A 14213-nucleotide genomic window follows, 5' to 3' on the forward strand; every position below is an offset into this window, starting at 1 on the left:
TCTTTTAATTTTTATTTTTTTTAATTTTTTATTTTATGGCTATATAGAAGGTATATATATTTATGGGGTACATAAGTATTTCGATACAGGCATACAATGTGTAATAATCACATCAGGGTAAATGAGATATCCATCACTGCAAACATTAATCATTTATTTGAGTTATAAAGATTCCAGTTGTATTCCCTCAGTTATTCTAAAATGTACAAAAAATTATTCCTGACTAGTCACCCTGTTGTGCTATCAGATACTACATGTTATTCATTGTATCTAAGTATATTGTTGTACCGATTAGCCAACCCCATTTTTCTCTCTCCTTTCCAGTACCCTTTCCAGTCTCTGGTAACCATCATTCTACTCTCTATCTCCATGAGTTCAACTGTTTTAATTTTTAGCTCCCACAAATGGGTGAGAACATGCAATAGTCATCCTTCTGAGCTGGGCTTATTTCACTTAGCATAATGTCCTCCAGTTTCATTCATGTTGTTGCAAATAACAGGATCTCATTCTCATGGCTGAATAGTATTCCATGTGAATATGTACCACATTTTCCTTATTAATTTGTCTGTGGACAGGCTGAATGCAAGTCTTGGCTATTGTGACTAGCATTACAATAAACATGGGAGTGCAGTTATCTCTTCAATATACTGACTTCCTTTCTGTGGGGTATATAACTAGCAGTGGGATTGCTGGATCATATGGTAGTTTTATTTTTAGATTTTTGGGGAACCTCCATACTCTTCTCCAACAGAACTGTACTAATTTATTTTCCCACCAACAGCATATGAGGGTTCCCCTTTCTCCAGATGCTCAACAGGATTCATTGTCATCTGTCTTTTGGATAAAAGCCATTTTTATCTAGGTTGAGATGCTCATGGTAGTTTTGTTTTGCATTTCTCTGATGATTAAGGATGTTTAGCACCTTTTCATATACCTGTTTTCCATTTGTGTGTCTTCTTTTGAGTGGTGTCTATTCAGATCTTTTACTCATTTTTTAATCAAATTATTAGTTTTTTTTCCTATTGAGTTGTTTGAGCTCCCTACATATTCTGGTTTTTAATCCCTTGTCAGATAGATAGTTTGCAAATATTTTCTCCCATTCTGTGGGTTGTATCTTCACTTTTTTGATTGTTTCCTTTGATGTACAGAAGCTTTTTAAGTTGATGTGATCCTATTGGTCCATTTTTGCTTTGGTCACCAGTGTTTTTGAGCTACTACTAATTGAATCTTTTCCCACTCCAATGTCCTGCAGAGTTTCTACAATGGTTCCTTTTAGTAGTTTCATAGTTTGAGGTCTAAGAATTTAAATCTTTAATCTATTTTGATTTGATGTGCATATGGTGAGAGACAGTGGTCCAGTTCGTTTTTCTACATATGGATATCCAGTCTTCCCAGAACCATTTATTGAAGAGACGATCCTTTCCTCAATGCATGTTCTTGGCACCCTTGGCAAAAATGAGTTAACTATAGTTGTATAAATTTATTTCTGAGCTCTCTATTCTGTTCTATTAGCCTATGTGTCTATTTTTATGCCAGTACCATGCTGTTTTGGTTACCATAGCTCTGTAGTATAATTTAAGTCAGGTAATGTAATTTCTCCAGTCTTATTCTTTTTGCTCATAATGGATTTGGCTATTTTGGGTCTTTTATGGTTCCATATATATTTCAGAATTATTTTTTCTATTTCTGTGAAGAATGTCATTAGTATTTTGATAGTGATTGCATTGAATCTGTAGATTGCTTTGGGTAGTATGAACATTTTAATAATATTGATCCTTCCGATCCATTAATATTAAATATCTTTCCATTTCTTGTGTGTCTTCAATTTTTTTTAAAGTTTGTAGTTTTTAAAGGTAGAAAGTACAGGATTGCCTTTTATCTCCAAATGTGACACTTACAATGATCATTGCATTTTGCTTGTTTCTGATGATCAGGTGCTACCAGACAGTCTCTTTCATCTGGGGAGCATACCACCACATTGCTCTCAGGGAAGCCAGTCCTTCAGCAGTATCTTTTGTCTATGGAGGGCAGGACTAGCCTACAGAGGGCAGCTCCACTGACTTTACTAACAATGTTGGTACCCATCCTAGTAGCAAATCCCTTAGCACTTTGGTAACTGAAACTGTCATTGCTTTTCATTGTAGACACACATTTTGATTTTTAAAACAAGTATAAAAAAAGAACAAAAATTTATCAGTTTTATCACTCAGTATCCCAGCAAGAAACGGATGGTACACTCAAAGTGGTTTAATGAATAGAAGAGAACTTAACATACTTACTCTGGCTCCCCCGTGATAGTTAACTAGTTAATTGTATGGCTTTAGATAGTATATCCACTTTAGAATGCTTATTCATTTGAGACTTTTGATTACTTCTTTTTTAAGGTAGATTTGGTGGCTCCACTTCTCTTAGAGTGGACCGTCTCTTTTTCTTTTTTTAAATTATACTTTAAGTGCTGGGGTACATGTGCAAAACATGCAACTTTGTTACATAGGTATACACGTGCCATGGTGGTTTGCTGCACCCATCAACCCATCATCTAAATTAGGTATTTCTCCTAATGTTACCCTTCCCCTAGCTCCCCACCCTCACAACAGGCACCGGTGTGTGTTGTTCCCCTCCCTGTGTCCCTGTGTTCTCATTGTTCAACTCCCACTTATGAGTGAGAACATGCGGTGTTTGGTTTTCTGTTCTTGTGTTAGTTTGCTGAGAATGATGGTTTCCAGCTTCATCCATGTCCCTACAAAGGATGTGAACTCATCCTTTTTTATGGTTGCATAGTATTCCATGGTGTATGTGTCCCACATTTTCTTTATCCAGTCTATGATTGATGGGCATTTGGGTTGGTTCCAAGACTTTGCTATTGTGAACAGTACCACAGTAAACATACGTGTGCATGTGTCTTTATAGAATTATTTATAATCCTTTGGGTATATACCCAGTAATGGGATTGCTGGGTCAAATGGTAATTCTGGTTCTAGATCCTTGAGGAATCACCACACTGTCTTCCACAATGGGTGAACTAATTTACAGTCCCACCAACAATGTAAAAGTGTTCCTATTTCTCCATATCCTCTCCAGCAACTGTTGTTTCCTGACTTTTTAATAATCACCATTCTAACTGGTGTGAGATGGTATCTCATTGTGGCTTTGATTTGCATTCCTCCAATGACCAGTGATGATGAGCTTTTTTTCATATGTTTGTTGGCTGCATAAATGTCTTCTTTTGAAAAGTGTCTTTCATGTCCTTAGCCCACTTTTGATGGGTTGTTTGTACTTTTCTTGTAAATTTGTTGAAGTTCTTTGTAGAATCTGGGTATTAGCCCTTTGTCAGATGGATAGATTGCAAAAACTTTCTCCCATTCTCTAGGTTGCCTGTTCACTCTGATGATAGTTTCTTTTGCTGTGCAGAAGCTCTTTAGTTTAATTAGATCCCATTTGTCAATTTTGGCTTTTGTTGCCATTGCTTTTGGTGTTTTAGTCATGAAGTCTTTGCCCATGCCTATGTCCTGAAGGGTATTGCCTAGGTTTTCTTCTAGGGTTTTTATGGTTTTAGGTCTTACGTTTAAGTCTTTAATCCATCTTGAGTTAATTTTTGTATAAGGTGTAAGGAAGGGGTCCAGTTTCAGATTTTTGCATATGGCTAGCCAGTTTTCCCAACACCATTTATTAAATAGGGAATCCTTTCCCCATTTCTTGTTTTTGTCAGGTTTGTCAAAGATCAGATGGTTGTGGATGTGTGGTGTTATTTCTGAGGCCTCTTTTCTTTTCCACTGGTCTATACATCTGTTTTGGTACCAGTACCATGCTGTTTTGGTTACTGTAGCCTTGTAGTATAGTTTGAAGTCAGGTAGTGTGATGCCTCCAGCTTAGTTCTTTTTGCTTGGGATTGTCTTGGCTATATGGGTTCTTTTTTGGTTCCATATGAAATTTAAAGTAGTTTTTTTCTAATTCTGTGAAGAAAGTCAATGGTAACTTGATGGGGATAGCATTGAATCTATAATTACTTTGGGCAGTATGGCCATTTTCATGATACTGATTCTTCCTATCCACGAGCATGGAATGTTTTTCCATTTGTTTGTGTCCTCTCTTATTTCCTTGAACAGTGATTTGTAGTTCTCCCTGAAAAGGTCCTTCACATCCCTTGTAAGTGGGATTCCTAGGTATTTTATTCTCTTTGTAGCAATTGTGAATGGCAGTTCACTCATGATTTGGCTCGCTGTTTGTCTATTATTGGTGTATAGGAATGCTTGTGATTTTTGCACATTGATTTTGTATCTTGAGATGTTGCTGAAGTTGCTTTTCAGCTTAAGAAGGTTTTGGGCTGAGACAATTGTAAATATACAATCATGTCATCTACAAACACAGACAATTTGACTTCCTCTCTTCCTAACTGAATTCCCAGGGAATCAACCAAAAAAGGATACATTTCAAAATTATTTAGCAAAGAGTGGTCAAACATAAAACTAACATTTATTTAACACTTACAGAGTGCTAGACACTATGTTTTACCTTGTTTCTAATTCTTAGACTTTACTTTGTACAGATTAGGGAATTGAAACTCAGAGAGGGTAAGCAGCTTGCCTACAACCTAAGGGCAGCACAGGCCAGTGCCTGAATTCAAACCTGTGGAGGATACTGCACTGCCTGAGCTATAACCCTCAATTCTCTTTTATGCTCCTAATTAGTTTCTTATTATCTATAAAACATGTCTTTTAGAATTGATTTTCCCTACTTTCTTCATTTCTTTCTGCCTCTTTTTCCTTTGTTCATGTTTCCTTACTCAACAGATACTTTATGGTGAACCATAAGATATCCCAATTCTCAGGAGACATACTATTGGGAAGTGTTACTCTTGTGTTTCCCCTCCCTCCTGGAGTTACGCATGGGTACAGGCGAGCTACTTCTTTCCCATTTCAGTAGCTAAAACCAGAGTTTAGCTCCTCAGAGGTCCCTAGCAGCACGACTGGCATAGCATCTTTCTAGTCTGCCGTAAGTACCACTACCTTTACACCCTCATTGAGAGGCACTTTTTTTTTTTTTTTTTGAGATGGAGTCTTGCTCTGTCACCCCAGCTGGAGTGCAATGGCACATCTCAGCTCACTGCAACCTCTGCCTCCCAGGTTCAAGTGATTCTCCTGCCTCAGCCTCCCAAGTAGCTGGGATTACAGGCACCCACCACCATGTCCGGCTAATTTTTGTATTTTTTAGTAGAGACGGAGTTTTACCGTGTTGGTCTGGCTGGTCTCAAACTCCTCACCTCAGGTGATCCACGTGCCTTGGCCTCCCAACAATGTGCTGTGATTACAGGCATCAGCCACCATGCCCGGCCTGAGAGGAACCTTTTTTTCCTCAGTGGGAGTAGGTAAGGAAGTAGAAACAGATGCTTTTAAGAAAAACTGGTAAGAAGCTTAAAATATTTTCTGGATAGATTTTTATTTTTCTATGGTTGGCCATAGAGCAGTGATGTGATAAAATAATATTTGAGGTGACTGTTTCAGCAGCCTGTTTCTTGTCACCAAGACTTAACTTACACTGTCTTCTGTACTTGAAATGCTAACACCATTGCCCTCCTTCTATGATGATTCAATATCACTTCTTCCATGGATCTTTCCTCAAATGCCCTGTTAGAAATGTTTACTCACTCTTCTCTTTACACTCTCCTATGGACCATATCACTGTATGTATGTATGTGTGTATGTATGTATGTATTTAGAGACAGAGTTTAGCTCGTTACCGAGGCTGGAGTGCAATGGCGTGATCTCGGCTCACTGCAACCTCCGCCTCCTGGGTTCAAGTGATTCTCCTACCTCAGCCTCCTGAGTAGCTGGGATTACAGGCATGTGCCACCATGCCTGGCTAATTTTGTATGTTTAGTAGAGACAGCGTTTCTCCATTTTGGTCAGGCTGGTCTCGTACTCCCAACCTCAGGTGATCCACCTGTCTTGGCCTCCCAAAGTGCTGGGATTACAAGCATGAGCCACCAAGCCTGGCTCCACTTTATGATATTATAGTTAGTCTAGCTGCACAGTCTTGGAGCAGAGAGCATGCCCTCTTTAACTCTAGTGTCCTTTATTGCAATGCTGTCCAATAGAAAAACAATGTAGGCCTCAGATGTAGGAGATGTACACAATTTCAAAATTTCTAATAGTCATGTTAAAAACAAAATGTCGAACTAATTAAATAGCATTTTATTTAATACATTCAAAGTATTATCAGTTCAAACTGTAATCAAATTAAAAATCATTAATGACTTTTAAAATATTCTTATTTTGGAGAAAGTCTTCAAGTCTTGTATGTAGTTTTTATTTACAGCACATCTCAATTTTGACTAGCCATATCTAAAGTATTCAATAGTCACATGTGGCTAGTGGCTACCATATTGGACAGCAGCTCTGGAGCTGCACACTGAAGCATACATGTGAGCTGGGGACCTTACATTTTTATTGAACAAAAAAGGCAGTGCAGTGGAAAGATCAGCAACATGTGATGGTATTGTGTATCAAAGGAGAAGGAAGAAGGAAAAGGAGAAAATAACCACAGAAATGGAGCTTGGGAGAACAGGTTATGGTATTACATTAGACACCAATAAATTATTGGAAATAGAGGATGTAAGGGACCAAAATAAAAGATGATAAGTTTTGTACTATTGTTGTCAGAATTATCCTGGAGAAAGCAAACGTAATGCTTTTAACAAAAGTGTGGTGATTCTACTAGCACCACCCACATATGGATATTTAGAAAAAAGTTTACAATGGTGATAATGATGAGAAGACAAATACATGTAACCTTTCCTCATTTTGCAGTCACAAGCAATTATCATGAAGATGATAGATTTTACCATTAAATAAAATGTCAACAATCAAGTGCACTGAATCCTTTTAGTTCTTAATCTAGATAATTACTTCATGAATTTGACTTGCATTCACTTCCACATAGTGCATACAGCTAGATAGATAAAACTGAATGAAGTTATGACATTTGCATGTATAACAAGGCTGTTCATTTTTGTTCTCTCCAACTATTTATCACTTGATTAAAAATATGACCCCACTATACCTACTTAGTATTACTTACCTAGCAATTACTGCCTTTCAGTTGCATGCCATTTTATTCACAGTTCATGTTGTTATCAAAATACACTCAACAAAATCAAATAATAAGTGGGGAGAAAAAAGTAGCACATGAATTTCAAATGGATGAATTTTCTTTTTCTTTCCAACTTTTATGTGCAGGATGTGCAGGTTTGTTACACAGATAAACATATGCTATGGTGGTTTGCTGCACAGATCATCCCATCACTTAGATATTAAGCCCAGTATCCATTAGCTATTCTTCCTGATGCTCTCCCTCATTCCACTCACTACCCACTGAAGGGCCCCACTGTGGGTTGTTCCCCTCATGTGTCCATGTGTTCTCATCATTCAGCTCCCATTTATGAGTGAGAATATGTGGTATTTGGTTTTCTGTTCCTGCATTAGTTTACTAAGGATAATGGCTTCCAGGAACCATCTGTGTCCCTGAAAAGGACATGATCTTGTTCCCTTTTATGGCTGCATAGTATTCCATGGAGTATATGTTCCACATTTTCTTTATCCAGCCTATCAATGATGGGCATTTAGGTTGGTTACATGTCTTTGCTATTGTGAATAGTACTGCAATGAACATGTGTGCATGTATCTTTATAATAGAATTATTTATATTCCTTTGGGTACATATCCAGTAATGGGATTTCTGGGTCAAATGATATTTCTGCCTATAGGTCTTTAAAGAATTGCCACACTGTCTTCTACAATGGTTGAACTAATTTACACTCCCACCAACATTGTAAACGCTTTCAAATGGATGAATTTTCAATGAGTAAACAGATACTACTTTCAATAAGTAAACAGGTACTTCTGAAGTACCCTCTTCATTTTTTTGTTTGGAATTTGCCTATTAATCTGAGTCTTCTTTAGGTTTTGCTAATATGGAAAAGTATAAATATATTCTTTTGATGTTCAGTGGGTTCCCATTAATGTCATAGTACCACACCACTAAATTGCTACTACCCAAGCTATAATCCTAAGAGTAGTCTTTTATTCCTTCATGTACTTCATCTAATCAAGTAAGTTTATATACATATATATTTTTGAATCCTGCTCCATCTCTTCTTCTTTATCTGTAACACTACTGCCTGAGTTCAGGCTTTTGTCAGCTTTCACGTGACTCCTATAGTCACCTCCTAACTGATCTTTCTGTTCCCAAGCTTGTCCCTTCAAATTCATAATACATAAAGCTACCAGAGAGGTACCTTCCCGCTTGAAAAAGGTCACACTTTTCAGGTGACCACAATGGTTCTAACAAAAATGTGGGGCTTCTATTAGCTCCACCCACATATGGGTATTTAGAAAAAAGTTTACAGTGGTGATAATCATGAGAAGACAAATACATGTAACCTTTCCTCATTTTGCAGTCACAGGCAATTACCATGAATATGATAGAATTTACCATTAAATAAAATGTCACAAGTGCACTGATGTGGTTTCTGCCCAGCACCTGTCTCTCTTCCTGTCACTCAATTACCCTCCATTGACTTTGTATTAATAACGAACTCGTGGTTTCCATGACTAGAGGGCGGGATTGGGACCTCCTTTACCTTTCATATGCTATCCATATACTAATTTTGTATTTATTTTTCTGTATTTTAATTATGTGTTTCTGTATTTGTCTCTTCTACTAGTTTGTAAATACACTGAGGCCAGGAAAAGCCATTAAGTTTGTAAAAAGTCCAGTTATTTGCATAATATAGAATGTGATAGGATCTTGATTAGACAACCAAAGTCCTAGGGTAGTGTTTTACGTGTAAAGTGGCACTGAGTAAATATTTGTTGACATGAATTAAATCTATGAACATGCCCAGAACTGGACATAAGATTCCAGAGTTGAATACAATATGCAGAAAACTAAAAGGTTGCCTTTTTCTGTAAGTCCCTAGTTTAAGAATCCACCCCATTTTTAGATGAATCAAGTTCTAATTTAGAAACTAGCTCAGGAATGAATGACCAAGAAGACCATGGATGTATAACATACATCATTATTAAATAAGGAGTATTCCTATCACCCTTTGTTACTCCATCAAGGAAAAGAAATACAGTTTCCTATCATTCATAATTGAAAAGAGTACTGAAAACAAGAAAGTTGAGGAGGATATGAGAAACTCTGTAAACTTCTAGTATAGCAAATATCTTTCTGTGTCTCATCAACATAAATGCTTTTTTTTTTTTTTAGACGGAGTCTCGCTCTGTCGCCCAGGCTGGAGTGCAGTGGTGCAATCTCAGCTCACTGCAAGCTCCACCTCCCGGGTTCAGGCCATTCTCCTGCCTCAGCAACCTGAGTAGCTGGGACTACAGGCACCCACCACCACACCCGGCTAATTTTTGTATTTTTAGTAGAGACAGGGTTTCACCATGTTACATAAATGCTTTCTAAATCATCGGAATGGTTGCCTTCCCAAAGAATTTAACTTTTATCTTGTACAAGCTTTCCCCACCCTTATCCTTTTGACCTTACATTTTCTTGGACATTTTTGAAGATGTGCTTATGAAAAATAATAAGCAGGAAGGTTTACTTGTCATGTCTTATAATAAGTTTGTTTTAGGAGTTATTTGAAGAGCCATATAAAACCTGTTTTATTGAGTGAACAAAGAAAGAGCTTGCTAGCGCTTCCCTAACATTCAAAAATAGTAATTTGTCATCATAGAATGATGGAGTGGGGGATGGGGCAGAACTTATATTATGGTCCATATAAAAGCAGCTAATTGTGTACCTCATTAAAAATTATATTTTGGTGGGTACTCATGTTGTCAACATGGATAATGATTGACTTCTCTTTGTCCTTAAACTGCTATATACTTTAGTTAAGCATTACTACTTTGACATTTCTGAAAAGGCTGCCTCATCAAATATTTTGATTTTTTAAAAAAATCTTGTGAGTGTAAACTACTTTGTATAAAATTATTTAAAATACTATCTAAAACACTGTTAATTATGAAGGAAAAGAATAAAAATTATTAGATTTAAGAGAGAAAAACAGGTTAAATTTACCATGAGTTAACAAAGTACAGAAAAAAGGAAAGGATTGAACGATTTGCCATGGTTTATCCTCTGAAATATTCACAATAAGTGCAACAAGCAGTTACTATATTACTATATTTAGACTGAAAACTAGTTTCTGTATTTTTATTTAATGGCATTCTATATTTAAAAGGGTCTTACTAAACGCCACAGTGTTCTAGGGTAATGTGTAGTGACATGTGTGAATGGACACACACACCCACACACTCTCTTTCTCTCTTAAAAAATAAATGAGAAGTACTTTGTCTAATTGGTTCTCCACTTCTTAAAAAACAGTGAAATTTATTAGCCATTTTATTATACCACTGTGTATTATAACTCTCACTAAATTGCCTCCCATTTTAAACAATAAAAACCTATCAAATATTTATTTTAATTACCATTTGTTGCCACATACAGCATTTAGTGAATTGAGATTTTAATATTCAAATACTTTCTTGGCATGGTGTAAACACTGATCAATGTTTATTTTGTAGCAACAGGAGCTAAAGAATATTTCCTTCTTAACTACCAACCCATCTGTATACAATAGATATTCCATAAATAATGACTAACCATATGTAATGACTGTCCTAATATGCACACACAACTGTTGTCAGAATGAACTATATTTGCAAATGTGGTCCCTCATGGTCTCTATGATGTCTTGCAACTGGATAACACATTTTATCTTTTGCCATGAATTCTTCAAACATTTCTTAAATCCTACTATAGTTCTGTGCTAATGACAGCCAGAGGGATATATTTTGAGCCCAGCAAATCTGTGCTATCTAATGTAACTTTTTCAGTTTATACTCCCTTCTTGTAGGCTTTTGCTTTGAAGCTTGCACATTTTCCATCATTTTGGTGGTCCTTATCAGTATCTATTACAGAAACAAATGGCAAATTTCCATCTTTAGCCCCACTACTAGGACAAAAAAACTGGGGCAAAAACAAAAGTATTTTCTCTTTGGCTAAAGGACAGGCACTGCCTGGTGAAGTAGAAGCCATGAATGAAAGCCACTGGAATCTGGGGAGCATATCAGTGGCTGGCACCCAAGAGATGATCAAGCCTGGAGAGCAGTAGCTCATAGTGGAGGGAAAAAAAAAAGCTTTGAACTAAAGTGACGTAAGTTTGATTTTTGGTTCTGCCATATATTACCATGTGACTGGGGCAAGTGTCTTCATTTTTCTTGGCCTGTTTTATTTGTAGAGTGAAGAATGTGAGACATACTTTATAGGGTTTCTGTGAGGACTGAAAAAATTAACATTTACATATGCTCTACATAATATTTGGGACAAAGTAGAGTCTCAACAAACTACCAGTACTACTACAAATAAAAGGATGATGATGATATTTGAATAAACGAATAAGGATTATACTCAAGGAAGTAAGTAATAACCAATATGCATAGCTATATCCTCTGTTTTCCTTCTCCCTATAAGTGAAGCTCATTACCTTTTCAGTACCCAAATCCATTTCACTTTGATGCTGATCTGGAACCAGCTGGATGGAAACAGGAAAGGAGAAAAGGAGTTCACTCCTCTGGGGCTTGAAAAGTCACACCGAGACACCAAGTGAATCAAGGGACAAAAATCAAAAATCAGTACTGTGACATTTTTTATTTGCATATACATATAGCCATGATTTTGTAGTTTATGGCCAATGTCACTGAGGTTGACATTGGTGGTACAATAAAAAAATTATCTGGCATAGGAAGCTCTGTCGTTTGAAGGGATGAGAGAATATTCCAAGGGAACTTGGAGAAAGCATCGTAGAAAAAGGGAGTGTAAAGGCACCCACGTGATAAAAAATGGCACGCTGGGCAAAACCTTATTTTCCATACTGAGTTGTGCAAATAGTCACTGTCCTTTAAGAATCAAAAGATGTGGGGGTTTTTTTGTTTGTTTGTTTTGAGATGGAGTCTCGCTCTGTCGCCCACGCTGGAGTGCAGTGGCGCAATCTCGGCTCACTGCAAGCTCCGCCTCCCGGGTTCACGCCATTCTCCTGCCTCAGCCTCCCGAATAGCTCGGACTACAGGCGCCTGCCACCATGCTCAGCTATTTTTTTTGTATTTTTAGTAGAGATGGAGTTTCACCGTGTTAGCCAGGATGGTCTCGATCTCCTGACCTCGTGATCTGCCCGCCTCGGCCTGCCAAAGTGCTGGGATTACAGGCGTAAGCCACCGCGCCCGGCCCATGAAATAATAAATGTGAGAAATTCTAGGTTTGAAAAGTTAAATAAATTTTTTAACCTTGATACTTTTCAGAATCTGTAGTAGGCAACACTTTCCGAAAGTTACTTTACCACCAAATTGTCATTTCACAAGACACCAATTGACTTGACAATGAGGTCAGTTTTTCAGATTGCTATACTGGAGGATCTAGTGCAATGAGGAGAAGGCAATAACTGCTTAAGGATTAGCACTAATAGTGTTTATTAGAAACAGCTGTGTACTCAGTTGTAGAACACATCCAGCAGTAGCTGGCAAAAGGCACATGACATTCTGGGTTTTTGCATTTTTTCCCTTTATCCACCCCTTTTGGGGTTTATTCTCCAATAACTGGAAGATAATCAATTAAAACTGAGATTTGGTGAAATATTGATATTGATTGGTAACCTGTGAGCACACACTCCTGTGTTATCTTTCCAATGAGACAGATTTACAGGAGTGCTGGGGTGGGGTGGGGAGGTCGGGCTTCCAGGAGGAGCTGTGTACACAACAGCAAAGGTGGAGCTTGTAAGCATGAGGGATCTGATGGAAAGTTATGGCTTGTGCGAGGGTTACTATTCCCTTACTTGTTCACTTACTCTTTAAACTGTACTCTGTTGAGACAAGTCTTAGAACAGCAGTGCTTGCAGATCACTGTGGCTGTGATATCCTTAAACACAACAGCTGACAGTAGAAAGAGGCAGCAAAGCTCATAGAAACTTGATGGGATTTCCCATATTCTTAAGCTCTCATTTCCTCCAAAGAAAATGCAATAAGAAAGAATAAAGAAGTTTCTTTAAAAAAATCCATTTGATTTTGAGGGTAAAGTGGGTGGCTGAATTATGATGACACACCTTCAGAGCATAAAAATTACAGGTAATTTTCTCTTCTAAAAGGTGATTATGATAATAGAGCTATCCTCTTAGGAGACTGAAAGCTCTTTCTCTATGAAAAGAGAAAAGCTTAAAAGTGACAACTGTCAAAACAATAAACCTGAAACAAACATAAGATGCAAAAGGATCCTGAGATAGGGCACTAGGCAGCTCTATCTATAGGGTAACATCTAGCTGGCTGTGCATATGTACACATACTTATACAGGGTGTATATACGAATTCTCTTCACTATATGTATATGAATTGGGATAGCAGGAATCACAGCAGCTGAGGTAAAAGAAGGAGAACAGCACCTCGTTTTTCAGCCCTTCTGTGTTCCCTCCCTGTTAATTCTCTTAGGGAGCTAGATGTTCTTTATCCATTTGCAGATTCTGAAACACTGACAGATGAAATCTAGAACCATGGTACACATTTAAACCATGCTACTCTATTTTCTAATTTCTTAAGAATTGAGTCTTTCTTGACCTTAAAACTATGACCTTTATTTCTAAACATCTCACTGTATATGGCTTAGGTTACATGATTTCCATTATTTTTAATACGCTAATATTTACCTTCTTAGGTAAATTAATTTAATTATCTTTTTGGCCAATGTTTTCCAAACCATGGATTTAAAAATTACTTTAGGGAGTTATGAAGAGCAGTGTTTAATTAAATAGAATAGAACAGAATAACACAGCGTAGAACAGAATAGAAAACATCAGACCTCATTGTGCACAGCAAGGGTATTATTTCATAAATTTTTGTCTCTGTATGCCCAGTAGAATCATATACAGTCATGTGTCACATAATGACATTTTGGATAATGATGGGCTCACATATACAATGGCAATCCCTTAAGATTATAATACTGTATTTTCACTATACCTTTTCTTGTTTGGATACATAAATACTTACCATCATGTTACAACTGCCTACAGTATTCAGTATAGTCATATCCGGTACAGGTTAAGTAGCCTAGGAGCACTAGGCTATATCAGATAGCCTAAATTTGCAGCAGGCTGTACCATC

General features: G+C 37.2%; 1 protein-coding gene and 1 long non-coding RNA gene across 6 annotated transcripts in view; one reads left to right on the plus strand and one right to left on the minus strand.

Moving 5' to 3' along the window:
* The window catches only part of LOC107967205 (uncharacterized), a 609392-nt gene that overhangs the window by 556980 nt on the left and 38199 nt on the right, over positions 1 to 14213 (plus strand). The window lies entirely within an intron of this gene.
* Positions 1 to 14213, minus strand: part of GUCY1A2 (guanylate cyclase 1 soluble subunit alpha 2) — a 344946-nt gene that overhangs the window by 59551 nt on the left and 271182 nt on the right. Inside the window, exon 7 of one of the 3 annotated variants that reach the window (XM_016921914.4) lies at positions 11555 to 11647. The exons of the other annotated variants lie outside the window; for them this stretch is intronic. Coding sequence (XP_016777403.3) covers positions 11555 to 11647 — 93 coding nt within the window. The remainder of the gene's footprint in view (positions 1 to 11554; positions 11648 to 14213) is intronic. 3 annotated transcript variants of the gene reach the window in all.

This window comes from Pan troglodytes, chromosome 9 (genome assembly GCF_028858775.2).
Source record: "Pan troglodytes isolate AG18354 chromosome 9, NHGRI_mPanTro3-v2.0_pri, whole genome shotgun sequence".
NCBI lineage: Eukaryota > Metazoa > Chordata > Mammalia > Primates > Hominidae > Pan > Pan troglodytes.